The 16,889-nt window shown below is 38.5% G+C and overlaps 1 protein-coding gene across 1 annotated transcript in view; it reads left to right on the top strand.

Annotated features, from left to right (window-relative positions):
• LOC140188238 (putative Polycomb group protein ASXL3) overlaps window positions 1-16,889 on the top strand; it is a 296,730-nt gene that overhangs the window by 70,707 nt on the left and 209,134 nt on the right. Inside the window, exons 3-4 of the mRNA XM_072244355.1 lie at window positions 13,063-13,171; window positions 14,735-14,843. Coding sequence (XP_072100456.1) covers window positions 13,063-13,171; window positions 14,735-14,843 — 218 coding nt within the window. The remainder of the gene's footprint in view (window positions 1-13,062; window positions 13,172-14,734; window positions 14,844-16,889) is intronic.

The raw sequence follows: 16,889 nt of genomic DNA, 5'->3' as shown, positions 1-16,889 counted from the left end.
TAGTACAATTAACTTTGCAGACAGAAAAAAAATATTTACTTATGAAAAAGAGTATAAGATTCATTTACAGTTTCCAGGCTAAACATTCATTATATTTTTTCAATTGAAGGAACTGTAGTAGTCAAAGTTTACTGTAATGAGTATAGCATTTACTTTCAGCTACATGTATTGCTCACTGATACATTCAGTGTACTTAGTCAAATGTTTTCCAAAGGATTGTATTTTGTGGTGTTGCACTGCTACTTTTAGAGTTCCTGTGGAGACACAAAATCCATAATGTACCTGAAGGAACTAAAAGCCTTTCTAATATTTACTATAATCGCAAATAAAACACCCTAGATGCACTGGTACCTTTGAGGCCTTTGGGGAGAAATCAAATGGAGAACCCAGCCATCTGATTGTGAATATAACTAAAGTATCTCATCCTTGGAGTCATTCTAATACAGCTTTCTAAAAGTAGGTGCCTAGAAATTAATACAATGCTGCATTTGTGGCCAATTCAGTGTTTGATAAAGGTTCAGCATCACATCTTTACTCTAATGCTTTTACTTACAACACCCAAGAGTCCTCATGATTTGTTTAACCTTTCTCAATCTCTTCTGCCACTTTCACTGAATTACACCCCAGATCTCTTAATCTCAAACACTTTTTAGAAATATCCCCTCAAGTTTATGTTGCTTATTCTCATTCTTCCTACCAAAATACAACATAGAGTTTCTCTCAGTATTAAATTTTATCCCTTACCAACAGCCTATTCCCTCAGCCTGCCTTTATCACCTAAGAGATGGTCTGTTTCTATAGCCACAGCTCACAAGTTTTATGCCATCTGCAAATTTAGGAATTATATATGTGCATCCAAGTTCTTGTCATTTAAATCTTAAGTGATCCCAGTACTGATCCTTGGAGACCACAATTGTACACTTCCTTCCTGTCCAACAGTCATTCATCTTACTTTATCTCCTTTCAATCAACTCATGCTGCCAGAGGCATTTTATTCTATGGCTATCGCTCAGATGCAATTACCTTCTCAAAATCCACATGCACCCTATCAGTTGTTATTTCCCTCATCAAACCTCTTGGTTATTTTATCAAAAAATTTCTATCTAGTTATTTAGGCATAATTTGCTTTTAACAGAACTATGCCACTTTTAAATCAGGGAATATCACTTATTAGGATCTCATGAGAAATCTAGATTAGTACCATGGAGCCCACTCTTGAGTTTCCAATATGCTAGTTAATGAGCTTGGCTCCCAACCAGAAATATGAAGTCAGAAAATTACTCCTAATAAGCAGTTATTTTTGGATATCAACCAAACTGAGTGTGGATACAGTGAATTTACTCATACAGGTTTTCTCCTGCTTCTGTACACCTGACTTAACAACAGCCCGTACATACGATGGAACATTTGGGAAGCTAGTGGCAGAGATTTCTCCCTGCTGCGGACTGCAGGCACCTTCTGCCACATGGCAGCTTGGCTTGCAGCCGCATTTCCTACAGCCTGCATTTCACTGAATGGAAGCCTGCTGAGGACCTATATATTAAAACATTAATTGTTAATTTAATACAATTTATTCCAGGTATCTCCCAGTAAGGAACAGGTTTTGTTTTTAGAGTTGACTATGAATTGATTATTGAATAAGTCAGAAAATACACATAAATCACCCTGTATGGTAATCATTCCTCCATAGGTATTGGTAAAGAAAGACATCAAAAACAAAGACTGATACGAAAGAACAATTACAAAAATGGAGAGAAAGGAAATTGGTTCTGCCATTCAGAGGAAAGAATGGATGTACTTTTATGTACATTGAACTTTTGAATTTAATAATATTGTAAGAGCTTGTTCATATATAGTGATGTCCAAAATTGGGCATTCTTAACCTGGGGATGACCTGCATTTTTAAACTTGGAACAACTAGAATTCAGAATCAGGTTTATTATCACCAGCATGTGACGTGAAATTTGTTAACTTAGCAGCAGTGGTTCATTGCAATACATAATCTAGCAGAGAGAAAATATAATAAATAAATAAACAAACAAACAAGTAAATCAATTACATATATTGAATAGATTTTAAAGAGTACAAAAACAGAAATACTGTATTTTTAAAAAATGTGGTAGTGTCCAAAGCTTCAATGTCCAATTAGGAATCAGATGGCAGAGGGGAAGAAGCTGTTCCTGAATCGCTGAGTGTGTGCCTTCAGGCTTCTGTATCTCCTACCTGATGGTAACAGTAAGAAAAGGGCATGCCCTGGGTGCTGGAGGTCCTTAATAATGGACGCTACCTTTCTGAGACTCCACTCCCTAAAGATGTCCTGGGTACTTTGTAGGTAAGACCCAAGATGGAGCTGACTAGATTTACAACCTCTGCAGCTTCTTTCAGTCCTGTGCAGTAGCCCCTCCATACCAGACAGTGATGCAGCCTGTCGGAAGGCTCTCCACAGTACAACGATAGAAGTCTTTGAGTGTATTTGTTGACATACCAAATCTCTTCAATCTCCTAATCAAGTATAGCCACTGTCTTGCCTTCTTTATAACGTCATCGATATGTTAGGACCAGGTTAGATCCTCAGAGATCTTGACACCCAGGAACTTGAAGCTGCTCACTCTCTCCACTTCTGATCCCTCCATGAGGATTGGTATGTGTTCCTTCACCTTACCCTTCCTGAAGTTCACAGTCAGCTCTTTCGACTTACTGATGTTGAGTGCCAGGTTGTTGCTGTGGCACCACTCCACTAGTTGGCATATTTCACTCCTATACACCCTCTCGTCACTACCTGAGTTTGATGCCACTACTGAACTTGGATTTATTAACATTACATATTATTAAAACACTAAAAAAGCAAGAATTGGTTTAAATATTCAGTAATTATCAACAAATGATTGAAAAGCATACTGCGTTAAGTTTGAACATGTGAATGCCAAACCTAGGCATGTTCAAAACCAAGGGTTCTGAGCAACACAGCTCTACAAATTTATACAGTATATTAATTACATTATAAACAATGAAGTCACCATCTATAAAATGTTAGGAATATTCTGTTATTAATCCAGCTACTGAATTTTACTAAAAAGATTTGAGAGTAGAATGTACTAGAAAGAATTAAGGAGAAGAAGTACATATAAAAAAGTATTCAATTTAAAATGTATTTCTTAGAAAATTAGCTGCCATCCTTATGCTCCCTCCTTCTTGGAAGCATAATTCCTGAGCACCACTCTGTTAAATTAGATCATTCATTTGCAGGCATGAGATGTTGCTGTTAAAGCTGTCGTTGTCAAGATTGATTAACTCTGGTGCAGTAGCTCTCTTATTTTATGAAGATGTCCACTGACTTCTCATTGTGACCAACTTTCATAAAATTTAACTTTTTTGGTTTATTACAATATCAGATGATGAACAACTGTTAGAATAATATGTATAACATTATAGCCATAAGGAAATAGTTTAAGGTCCAGAATATAAGATATAGTAAAATTAGTCTTCTGGTTGTATAGTTATTTTACTTTCTACATTACTGATTTTAATTTTTTTCCCCTTCGTTAATACGTTGGATCTTATTCAACATTTGGTGGCGTTTCAGAAGGTGAGCATTTGTGATATTTTTCTTTCTAAAATCTACTTTAATTGGATGTACTCTTTTGTTTTATAAGAAAATAACTATCTTACTTTTATATTTTTCTTGACTCAGATGGCCCACCATGATTAAAGATTATTCATATACTGTTTTATTGACAACCAATAATGAAGTATTTGAGTTCTGTCCCACAAAAGAACTAAGACTGATAACTGATAGTTGATAGTTGATCATTGATAATTATACAATCGTGCCAATTTGTGAAGAGATTAATTATACTAATATATATACCAACTTATTGGTATTAGTTTCAGGGATACAAATTTCATGTTAGCCTAAACGAAAATGCTATTTAATTGAAATAGCTATAGTAGTGTTTATATTTTCTTTTCATTCATATTACTGTAAATGTTGAAGCAATCTCTCCCTCTCTCCCCCCCTCTCTCCCCCCCTCTCTCCCCCCCTCTCTCCTGCTCTCCCCCTCCCCCTCCCCCTCTCCCCCTCGCCCCATTGAACTGCTGCTCACTGGATTTTTTTTTTTGTTTTTCGCACCATTCTCTGTAAACTCTAGGGCAAGGTTCCCAACCTGGAGTCCATGGACCCCTCGGTTAATGATAGGGGTCTATGGCATTAAAAAAAAAAGGTTGGGCCCCCTGCTTTAAACACTGCTGTACGTGAAAACTCCAGGTGATCAGCAATTTCTGGGATACTCAAACTATTTCATCTGGCACCAGCAATCATTTTACAGTCAGCCACTTAAATCACATATCTGATACATTCTGATGTTTAGTCTGCACACGACTGAACCTTTTGACCATTTCTATATGCTTTTATGTGTTAAATTGCTGCCATATGATTAGCTGATCATATATTTGCATTAACGAGTGGGTGTACTAGTACCTAATAAAGTGGACACTGAGTGAAAGTTCAAAAGTTTCCAGTAGATTAATGATAATTATGTCCCATGACTCCAATGATTGGTCTACATTTAATACCTTCATAATTTTTTATAAGAAATTGCTAAGTTGGTAACTAAGAATGCCAAACTGTAAAGATTCAATTCACCTCAAGTTTAGTTTTCAGTTTTCACAGTATATTTCAGGTCTACCCACACTCCCTTTGAACCTTGTATCTGAAATTGTAGAACCTCTTGTATTACTCAGACCATGCAGAAGCAACACAAATGGTTTGGCTTGCAGCTAGAGGAATTCATCAGGTCAGGCAGCATCTGTGGAAACAAATAAACTGTCAATGTTTAGGGCTGAGAGCCTTCTTCAAGACTGAAAAGGAAGGGAGAAGATGTCAGAATAAAAAGGTGGGGGGAGTGGAAGGAAAACTAGCTAGAGGGTGATAGCTGAAGTCAGGTGTGTGGGAAAGGTAAATGGTTGGAGAGGAAGAAATCTGATAGGAGAAGAAAGTGGACCATGGAAGAAAGAGAATAAGGAGGGGTGCCAGGGGAAGGTGATAGACAGGTAAGGAGAAGAGGTAGGAGGCCAGAGTGGAGAATAGAAGAGGAGAGGGGGAGGAGAAATCACCAGGAGGAGACATCAATATTTATTAGATTAGATAGATTAGATTAGATTCAACTTTATTGTCATTGTGCCGAGTACAGATACAAAGCCAATGAAATGCAGTTAACATCTGTCCAGAAATGCAAAGGATAGTGTTATTTACAAAATAACTGCGAATAAAAAGTAAGTACTACAGCACACAAATATAAAAGTACTGAGACAGTACAATATGAGTGCAAGGGAATCAGGTAGGGAAGTTAAGGAAACTATGATGATTAAAAAAGAGGAAGTACTGGCGCTTTTAAGGAATATAAAAGTGGATAAGTCTCCGGGTCCTGACATGATATTCTCTAGGACCTTGAGGGAAGTTAGTGTGGAAATAGCAGGGGCTGTGACAGAAATAGTTCAAATGTCATTAGAAACGGGGATGGTGCTGGAGGATTGGCGTATTGCTCATGCTGTTCCATTGTTTAAAAAGGGTTCTAAGAGTAAACCTAGCAATTATCGGCCTGTGAGTTTGACGTCAGTGGTGGGTAAATTGATGGAAAGTACTCTTAGAGATGGTATATATAATTACCTGGATAGACAGGGTCTGATTAGGAACAGTCAACATAGATTTGTGCGTGGAAGGTCATGTTTGACAAATCTTATTGAAACTTTTGAAGAGGTTACTAGGAAAGTTGATGAGGATAAAGCAGTGGATGTTGTCTATATGGACTTCAGTAAGGCCTTTGACAAGGTTCCACACGAAAGGTTAGTTAGGAAGGTTCAATTGTCAGGTATTAATATTGAAGTAGTAAAATGGATTCAGGGACGCAGTGGCTAGATGGGAGACGCCAGAGAGTAGTGGTGGATAACTGTTCATCAGATTGGAGGCTAGTGACTCGTGGTGTGCCTCGGGGATCTGTACTGGGTCCAATGTTATTTTTCATATACATTAATGATCTGGATGATGGGGTGGTAAATTCGATGTGTAAGTATGCAGATGATACTAAGATAGGTGGTGTTGTGGATAATGAAGTAGGTTTTCAAAACTTGCAGAGAGATTTAGGCCAGTTAGAGGAGTGGGCTGAAAGATGGCAGATGGAGTTTAATGTTGATAAATATGAGGTGCTACATTTTGGTAGGACTAATCAAAATAGGACATACATGGTAAGTGGTAGGGCATTGAAGAATGTAGTATAACTGAGGAATCTAGGAATAATGGTGCATAGTTCCCTGAAGGTGGAATCTCATGTGGATAGGGTGGTGAAGAAAGCTTTTGGTATGCTGGCCTTTATAAATCAGAACATTGAGTATAGGAGTTGGGATGTAATGTTGAAATTGTACAAGGCATTGGTAAGGCCAAATTTGGAGTATTATGTACAGTTCTGGTCACTGAGTTATAGGAAAGATGTCAACAAAATAGAGAGAGTACAGAGAAGATTTACTGGAATGTTACCTGGGTTTCATCTCCTAAGTTTATTCTTTGGAGCGTAGAAGGTTGAGGGGGGACTTGATAGAGATATTTAAAATTATGAGGGGGATAGATAGAGTTGACGTGGATAGGCTTTTTCCATTGAGAGTGACGGAGATTCAAACAAGAGGACATGAGTTGAGAATTAAAGGGCAAAAATTTAGGGGTAACATGAGGAGGAACTTCTTTACTCAGAGAGTGGTAGCTGTGTGGAACGAGCTTCCAGCAGAAGTGTTTGAGGCAGGTTCGATATTGTCATTTAAAGTTAAATTGGATAGCTATATGGACAGGAAAGGAATGGAGGTTTATGGGCTGAGTGCAGGTCGGTGGGACTAGGTGAGAGTAAGAATTCAGTATGGACTAAAAGGCCCCAAATGTCCTGTTTCCGTGATTGAATTTCCGTAATTGTTATATTGTTATATGGTTATACTGCTTAGCGCTGTGATGTGAGGTTCAGCAGAGTCACAGCCTCAGGTAAGAAGCTCTTCCTGTGCCTGCTGGTGCAGGAATGGAGGCTCCTGTAGCGCCTACCAGATGGGAGGAGAGTAAAAAGTCCAGGGATAGGGTGAGATGCATTCTTGATAATGGTTTTTGCCTGCCCAGGCAGCGTTTATGGTAGATGTGCTCAATGGTAGGCAATTGGGTGCCGATAATCTGCTGGACTGTTTTCACTACACACTGGAGTGCTTTGCGGTCCGATATGGGACAATTGCCATACCACACTGAGATGCAGTTGGTGAGTATGCTCTCAATGGTACAGCAGTAAAAGTCCGTCAGTATCCTGGGATAGAGGTGAGCTTTCTTGATACTCCGCAGGAAATAAAGACACTGTTGCACCTTTTTGATCAGGATGGAGGAGTTCAGGGACCAGGTGAGATCCTTGGAATTGTGGACACCAAGGAATTTGAAGCTTGATTCACCACCAGTTTGAAGGCTATCCAGATGGAGGTGGTGTTGCTCCTCCACCTTAAGTGTGATCTCAACATGGCAAAAGAGGAGACCAATCATGTCGGAAAGGAATTAAAATGGTTGGCCACAAGGGAAGTCCACTTTTGGTAATGGAGAAAGGAACTCAATAAAGTGGAGTCCAATTTATGACGGTCTCATCAATGTAGATAAGAGACCGCTTCAGAAGCACCAGATACAATAGATGACCCCAATAGATCGCAGGTGAAGTGGTAGGATCCCTTTGGAGATGATGAAAGTTGCAGAGAATAATGTGTCGGATGCGAAGGCTCGTGGAGTGGTAGGTGAGGACAAGAGGAACTTGTTAAACTTGATATTAAATCTGATTTTGATTCTGATTCTGAGACTTAGGAACTGAGAAAAAGGAATAGCATTTTTTACAGAAGACAGGGTGGGAAGAGGTATAGTCAAGATAGCTGTGGAAATCAGTATATCATCAAGATAAGGTTAGGTTAATGCTTGTAGTATAGTCCAGTTTGATGAATGCTGGAGTCCTAAGGAAGATGAGATAAATTACCAATTATATTTGTATTTAATGACTCCAAAATCTGTATTGAGTGAGGATATATCTTCGAGGAGCATGAGAATGACCAATTTACCACATTTTTAAAAGGAACCCTGCTAATTATAGATAATTACATGACAGATAGACAGTGCATACAATCTTGGCAGCAATCAGTATTCTGTAATTTTGTCACAGTTTGTCAAGCCAGATGAATTAGAATACAACGTCAAACAAAGAGTAGTGATTGTCTAACAAGGTGGATTTACTGATTTACTGAAATTATTGGAACTGATTATTAGGGTTAGTATTTATATAATATGAAAAACATGAACTTATTTGGCAAAATCATCATGGATTTGTACAGGGGAGGTAATCCTACAGGCCTGATTTGGAGTTTTTTTAAGATGATTGACAAGTGTCGAGCAGTGGAAGTTGTCTATGTGGACTTCAGCAAAACGTTCAACAAGGTTCTGCGTGGTGGGCTGATCCAGGAGATTAAGGGACATGGGTTCCATGTTGGTAGCTTCAATCCAAGAGTTGTCTGGCCATCAAAGATGAAGAATAGAGGTTGATCAGTGTTATTCTGATTGGAGTTTGCCGGAGAGGTGTTTTCCAGTAATTTCCCTATCTTGGATATAAGGCTCACCAGCCTATATCTTCCTAGTTGGTCCCTATTGCCTTCAAACGAGGGAACAACATTGGCTATTCTCAAATCCTCCAGGACCAAGCCTGTTGCTAAAGAGGATGCAAAACTCTCTTGCCTCTTTCTATAACCTTGGGCAGATCCTATCAAGCCATTGGAATAGATGTGGCTCATTTGCCCCTCACTAACACCCGCCGGACTGCGCAGTGAGAAAACCACCTTTCTAGGCTACATACATCTAGCGTAGCTATGACTCGGGTCCCACCAAACCTGGGAGGTTGTGATACTTTTCCCACCTGAACCCCGTTCTGTGTGGATACTGTACTGTGTTATTACTGCAATTGCAGTAGAGTAGTGTGTGGTAAACCATATATGTGTTGTAACTGGGTTAACTGTCTGGATGTGCCCCTCTGCTGACCGCCCCTGTGGCTCCTCCCACAGATTCTTGAATAAAGGTGATTTCGCTTGCCTCTCCCCCTCAGTCCAGGGGCAGACACTCACCATGGAGGTCGTATTGTACAGCGAATAAAAGCCTTTCAGTATTTTACCCAACTTCAGTCTTTTGGAGTTATTGAAGGTGCTTCATAATGTAACCCCACTATTAAAGAAAGAAATGAGGGAGAACATGGGGAATTTAGTCAGACTTAACTGTACGGGAAATAAAATATGAAAAGAAAATGGACAGACTCAACACAGATGTACAAAGGAGAAATCTTATTTATCAAATCTGTTAGAGATTTTTGAGGTTGTAACTAGCAGAAAGGTTACAGAGGAAACCAGTAGGTGTTTGTATTTGAGCTGGCATTTGATAAGGTGCCCTACAGGATGTTATTAATTAAAGTTAGAGCACATGGAACTGTGGTAATGTGGGACATAGGATTGGTTAACAGGTAGAAAATGGTTTGGGACTAGTGGAGGGCTGCAGGCACCTGTGCTCAAGCCTCAGCAGTTCATGTTGTATGCAGTGATTTGAACAAGAGGATCAAGTACATTAAGTCCATTTTTTTGAAGAAACAATCCTGAATGCGGAATGGGTTATAGGAAGAATGCCAAGAGTCTTTTTAGTGGGATATGGAGAGGCTAAATAAATGGGAGAGAATGGCATATAGAGTACCATGTTCTTAAAGCATAGGAAGAGATTTTTTTTAATGAGGAATTGAATGGTACTCATCATCAGAGGTACCTGAGTGCCCTCTTACCCTCTTACATCATCACTGAAATATAACAAACAATTAGGTACATAAGTAAGTCCAAATACAAACATATGGACGTTTTACTGGAACTAGGTTCCGGAGGATTGGAGGGTTGCGGATGTTGTTCCTTTATTCAAGAAAGGGAGTAGAGATAGCCCGGGAAATTATAGACCAGTGTGTCTTACCTCAGTGGATGGTAAGTTGATGGAGAAGATCCTGAGAGGCAGGATTTATGAACATTTGGAGAGGTATAATATGATTAGTAATAGTCAGCATGGCTTTGTCAAGGGCAGGTCGTGCCTTACGAGCCTGATTGAATTTTTTGAGGATGTGACTAAACACATTGATGAAGGAACAGCAGTAGATGTAGTGTATATGGATTTCAGCAAGACATTTGATAAGGTACCCCATGCAAGGCTTACTGAGAAAGTAAGGAGGCATGGGATTCAAGGGGACATTGCTTTGTGGATCCAGAATTGGCTTGCCCACTGAAGGCAAAGAGTGGTTGTAGATGGGTCATATTCTACATGGAGGTCGGTGACCAGTGGTGTGCCTCAGAGATCTGTTCTAGCACATCTGCTCTTCGTGATTTTTATAAATGACCTGGATGAGGAAGTGGAAGGATGGGTTAGTAAGCTTGCTGATGACACAAAGGTTGGAGGTGTTGTAGATAGTGTGGAGGGCTGTCAGAGGTTACAACGGGACATTGATAGGATGCAAAACTGGGCTGAGAAGTGGCAGATGGAGTTCAACCCAGATAAGTGTGAAGTGGTTCATTTAGGTTGGTCAAATATGAAGGCAGAATATAGTATTAATGGTAAGACTCTTGATAGTGTGGAGGATCAGAGGAATCTTGGGGTCCGAGTTAATAGGACGCTCAAACCAGCTGCGCAGGTTGACTCTGTGGATAAGAAGGTGTATGGTGTATTAGCCTTCATCAATCATGTTTGAATTTAGGAGCCGAGAGGTAATGTTGCAGATATATAGGACCCTGGTCAGATCCCACTTGGAGTACTGTGCTCAGTTCTGCTCACCTCACTACAGGAAGGATGTAGAAACCATAGAAAGGATGCAGAGGCGATTCACAAGGGTGTTGCCTGGATTGGGGAGCATGCCATATGAGATTAGGTTGAGTGAACTTGGCATTTTCTCCTTGGAGCGACGGAGACTGAGAGGTGACCTGATAGAGGTGTATAAGTTGATGAGAGGCATTGATCACGTGGATAGTCAGAGGCTTTTTCCCAGGGCTGAAATGGTTGCCACAAGAGGACACAGGTTTAAGGTGCTGGGGAGTAGGTACAGAGGAGATGTCAGGGGTAAGTTTTTTACTCAGAGTGGTGAGTGCGTGGAATGGGCTGCCGGCAACAGTGGTGGAGGCAGATATGATAGGGTCTTTTAAGAGACTTTTGGATAGGTACATGGAGCTTAGAAAAATAGAGGGCTATAGGTAAGCCTAGTAATTTCTAAGGTAGGGACATGTTCGGCACAACTTTGTGGGCCGAAGGGCCTGTATTGTGCTGTAGGTTTTCTATGTAGATAAGACAGTGGTGAGAAATATTGTCTATAGGGTCAGTCTCCCTACCTTCAGAAGGATATTATTGCAATGCAGGGAATACATCAAAGATACATTGAACTGATTCCTGGGATAGGTGTGTTGTCATATAAGAAAAGATAATACAGACTGGGTTATTCATCTCTCACTGACTACTTCTGGAATGAAGGGATTGTCATGTCCTGAGCATTTAGAAGAATGGAATTCTTGATGGAATTTTCACAAGAACCAAGTGGAAAGCAAATATGTTGTGAGAAGTGCTCACGCATTTATATATTTTACTGAAACATGTAAGATCCTCAGGGGGCATGCCACGGTGGATGTTAAGATGTTTTCCCTAATGGAACAATTTCAGACAATTAGGGAACAGACAGTTCTAACTAAAGAAGTGCATCAGAACTTCTACCTACAGGTGGTGATGAACCTGGAATTCTCTACTCTGGATGGTTATGGAAGTGAGATCATTGGGCTATTTATTAAGGAAGCAGATGCATTATTGAAATTATGGAATAGAGAGCTAGGTGGGACTGGCACTAAGGAAGAAGTGAGTCCAACCATTGAGCCTGTCAGCCATGATCATATTAAATGGCAGGTTAGAATTGAGGGGCTGAGTGAACAACTCCTGCTCCTGTTTTCTTATATTCTTATTCAATTGAATTCCTAGGCAAGATATTTTTCCATAAGGATCAACTTGAGTAGCAGAACAAATTAAAAAATTTATGTTATTTCTTTGTTACAATGGTATTCCGAAAGTATTTCTTTAGCTGTTCAACATCTTTCAATGCTGAAAGAGACAAAAAAAAAGGCAGCATTCAATTAATTCAGCAAGTTTGCAGTTAGAACTCGCCTCTTTAATGATAACCATGGAACTGCTGATATTCGTAAAAACTCTATGGTTCCTTCAAGAAAATCTGCCTTGTTTATGTTCTAGTCTACATGTGACTTAGACCCACAATGTAATTGACTTTCAATGTTTTCTTCAGTTCAAAGACTTGGGTTTTTAGGTTGAACTCTAAATATCAGAATTTACAGCATTATAAACATCCTATGAAATAATAAAAATAAGTAAATCATAGCATAAATATAGTTGTGAATTGGCATTTTAGGTGACAATAATTGAGTGAGTGTATACTATGTGAAAGGCATTGTCGCAGATTTCTTTTCCTTGAATACAAAGTCAGATAGTTTGCATGATGTGCTAACAAGTCACATATGCAACAAATGACTTCTGAGAAGGAAAAGAAGTGAAGCATATGTTGTAGCAATGCCTCCCAACCCCCCACTTCCAGGTCATTCAAATGCATTTTCCTTTATTCATTGAATACTGATACTCTTGAACTTTCCCCTTCTTTGATCATTCTGGCATTTTAGAACATGAGTAGTTTCTTGGATTTCTACCATATGAATTAAGGTTTGCCTTTAGTTTATGCAACACATAATTTAAATTAAATTAGATTGTGATTTCACTTGGATTTTGGTTTATTAAGTGTCTGGTAGTTATTTTTACAAACGCTCAAGACTAAAATTTGCTTTTCATCTCTGCTATTGTGATGTAAATGCTGGTCAAGGTTGATGGAATTTGCACAAAGTCCAAGTGGAAAGTGAATGTTTTGTGAGAAGTGCCCACACATTTATATATGCATCTGTCTCTCAAATCAGTGGAACCTCGCCTCTGGCCTGCCTTAATGCCATGCTTCACACCAATGCTCGTGTGGAAGATGGAGCTTTCTGTCGAATTCCAGGAAAGATGGGTCTTTATGCTCTTAAAGTAAGTAAATACAAAACTTGTTTAAAGACAAAGTACTTTTATAAAAGCTTAATGTTATTTGGAAATATGAATATCATTGGATTGCGTGTTTTTCAACTAAGTCACAGGAAATATTGAAAATGTCATATTTGATCAAAAGAGAAAAGCTTACTGCTCACAGTAATGCTACAGTATAATTGATAAATTCACTAGAGTACATGATGACAAAGGCACCATTCCTTGCAATCCGCTTGGGTTTAATTACTAACTGAAATTTTTAATAGTGCTGAATTCGTATTTCTTGTTTTGCCTTTAATCAATTGTATATCCAGTAATGTATGAACAATTTAAGCACTTTCATTATGTATAAAGATACAACTTACAATTAGCTTAACTTTATGCATCTCAATGGCAGACAGACCTCATTGAGGTTACATTTGCTATAATATGTTGTGTGCACTGATTAATTAGTAATATTGATACATTACCAAATATAGAGACCTCAACTATTCTTTAAGATCAAGCATTTTTAAAAGATATTTATTTTAAGCCTTATCATCTCTTTCAGAGAGGTGAAAATATTTACAACAACATACTCTTTTGAACTTCTTTGCTTCTATTTTTTAACACAAACTCGTTAGCTGTATTGTGCATAGTAGTGAGGATAATGATTGGTTAATAGGTTTCTCATGCTGTGGTTGGTTTGTAAGCAGAACTCCCTGATCAGCTAGATTCATTTATTTGAGCTGGTGGTCAGAGTATACCATTGCTGCAGAAATACTGAAATAATGCAAGAATATTGCCTATTTTAACAAGGATACTTCTCAAGGCAGGTATTTTGGGGAACAATACCATACTGCAATGTTAGCATAACTTTAAGTACTCAAATGCCACCTTGGAACTTAAACCGTGACCTGTAGATTCAGTTGCAAGAATACGATTAGCTGAAACAAGGTGGTATTGTATTGTAATCAGTTTGAAAAGTAATTAGAAGTACAAACAATTGTTAAGCTTCAATTTAAATACTGATTCTTATTTGCTGTTGAGGAAGGATCAGAGAATGGTGACCCAAGACACATTCAAATTCCCTGGTTATTGCTATGTATTTTATTATTAATCTGAAAAATGATAACCTCAGTGATGGAAGTACTTAGTGTACCACTGAAATGTTTAAATATTGATATATTGAATCGCTTTTATTCAGAATTTTGTGGTTTCTTGTCATTCACATTGTTATCCCAAAATCATTTAAAAAGGCACAGATTCAGGAAAAGGCAACCTGACAGCTACTGACAGGTTTGTACTTAACTGTAGCCTGGATATTGATGTCTCTGGCTGCAAACAACGGTTGTGAGCTGAAGGAAGTAAACTTCCAGTATAACAGCTCTGCATTAGTTGTCAATATACCGTACAATGGCTGTAAGGCAAAAATAAGCCATTTGCTTTATGTACAGAGCAAACCTAAGCAAGGTTGATAAACTACCTTCTGTTCAAAAAGAACATAATTGTTGCAGTGTTTTATATTGTAAGTGTTTCTGAAGAAAAGATGGGCATTTACTAACTTAACTGCTTTTTTATCAACAGAAGGATGAACTGGTGATGTCAGCAGAAGGGGTCATTGATTTGGATGGCGAATCAGATTTAGACAGCTGTGAAATGGCTGAAACAAATAGCACTGAAGAGGAAAATGGAGGTATGTCAGTAACTTCTAACGTCATGTTTAGGTAATTTATAAATTGGAAAGATGGGCGTTAGATTTTCATTTGATTAAGTCTGCAAACAATGACTAATCAACAGTAGCTTTGTATAGCTGGGTATTCAGGGAATGTGTGAGCGCTGGCAGATAACTTAAATCAATCACTTTGTTGCAGTTCTTTTTCACCATAGACTATCTTCTTGGCTGGGGTTCGGAAATGATTTCAATGTATCATAATATATAGATTTTGTATTGTTTAAAATAGTAGACATGAGGAAATTTTTATATTAATTTGGGATAATGGCTTAAGAATATTTTGAAACATCTATTGTCTGATAATAGGTTTACAAGGAAATTAATTTAAAATGTTCTATTAATCAGGAACCATGAATAATATCTCATAAAGTAAAGACTGGAAGGAAGTTGCTTTGTGTTTTTAAGGTTATGATCTATTCTGGCAAAAAAGGAAGTGTATTTTTTTATTTTCCTCAATCTTTATAGTCCAACCTTCAGTATAGGAATCAGAATCAAGTTATGTCGTGAAATATGTTGTTTTGGGACAGCAGTACTTGCAGTTCACAATTTTTTAAAACTATAAATTACTATACAAAATATATATTTAAAAATTAAATAAGTAGAGCAAAAAGAGAGCAATGACAAAAATAGTGAGGTAGTGTGCATGGATTCATTGTCCGTTCTGAAATCTGATGGAGGTGGGGAAGAAGCTGTGCCTTAAATATTGAATGTGTGTCTTCAGGCTCCTTCTTGATGATAGCAATGAGAAAGAGGGCATGTCCAGGGTGATGAGAGTCCTTAATGACAGATGCTGCCTTTTTGAGGCATTGTCTTTTGAAGGTGTTCTCAATGCTTGGGAGCTGGCTGAGCTTGCCACTTTCTGCAGCTTTTTCCGTTCCTGTGCAGCGGCCCCTCCATAGCAGATAGTGATGCAACCAGTTAGAATGCTCTCCATGATACATCTGCCCGTGTCTTTGGTGACATACCAACTCTCTCCAAACTTTTAATAAAATATAGCCACTGTTGTGCCACCTTTGTAGTTGCATCAATGTGTTTGGCCCAAGATAGATCTTTAGAGATGTTAACAATAAGAAACTTGAAACTGATGGCCCTTTCCACTGCTGACCCTCATTGAAGACTGGTCATTTCCTTGGTCTTACTGATATTGAGTGCAAGGCTGTTGTTTTGACACCACTCAACCAGCTGATCTATCTCACTCCTGTACGCCTCCTCATCACCATCTGAAGTTCTGCCAACAATAGTTGTATCATTAGCAAATTTATAGATGGGATGCAATCCCCACTGTTCTACTCGCTACACCCATGTATCCTTGTGGTGCACTGGTGTTGATTTTCAGCGAGGAGGAGATGTATTTCCCATCTGTGTCATAATGTCCAGCCTGCATCACAAAAAGATATTACTACTCGAGTCAAAATTCCTCTTCTGCTTCCAGTGTTCAAACATCTTCACATCAGATGCTGTAATTATGGTGTTCATTCAGCAAAAGAATGTTAAATGTTGCATGAAATGTACAGTTCAGTGATTCAGGGCAAAAGCAATACTGTACATTATATTACAGTCACAACTGAACAGTTTTCAAAAATTTACACAATAGTCAGCATTTTACTCACTGATGAGTGGCCGCTTTGTAGATTACTTACAGCAGTTTTTGAATTATTCAAGAAACAATTCCAGTATCTTCCTAAGCTACATCAAGTTAATATTTCCAATAATTGCTCACTAGCTAACCAGAGTTCCTCAATAATCTCACTAAATGCAATTTAGCCATAAAGCCTATTGACACAGAGGTTGTTGACTGTAGGAGTAAAATATTTATACTAGTTTTCCTTCTGTAATGGGTAGATGTGCATTATCAAGATTTAGCTGCATGGAGTGAATGTTCCACCAGATAGTGCTCTTTCACTGCCAAAATGGTGGAGTATTACAGACAAATGTTTGTTATTTTATTTATAATGTGGTAGCATATAATCCTATGTGGTGATGGAATCCATGTACAAATGGAAAATA

This window comes from Mobula birostris, chromosome 1 (genome assembly GCF_030028105.1).
Source record: "Mobula birostris isolate sMobBir1 chromosome 1, sMobBir1.hap1, whole genome shotgun sequence".
Classification (NCBI taxonomy): domain Eukaryota; kingdom Metazoa; phylum Chordata; class Chondrichthyes; order Myliobatiformes; family Myliobatidae; genus Mobula; species Mobula birostris.
This window is presented reverse-complemented; position numbering and strand designations above follow the sequence as displayed.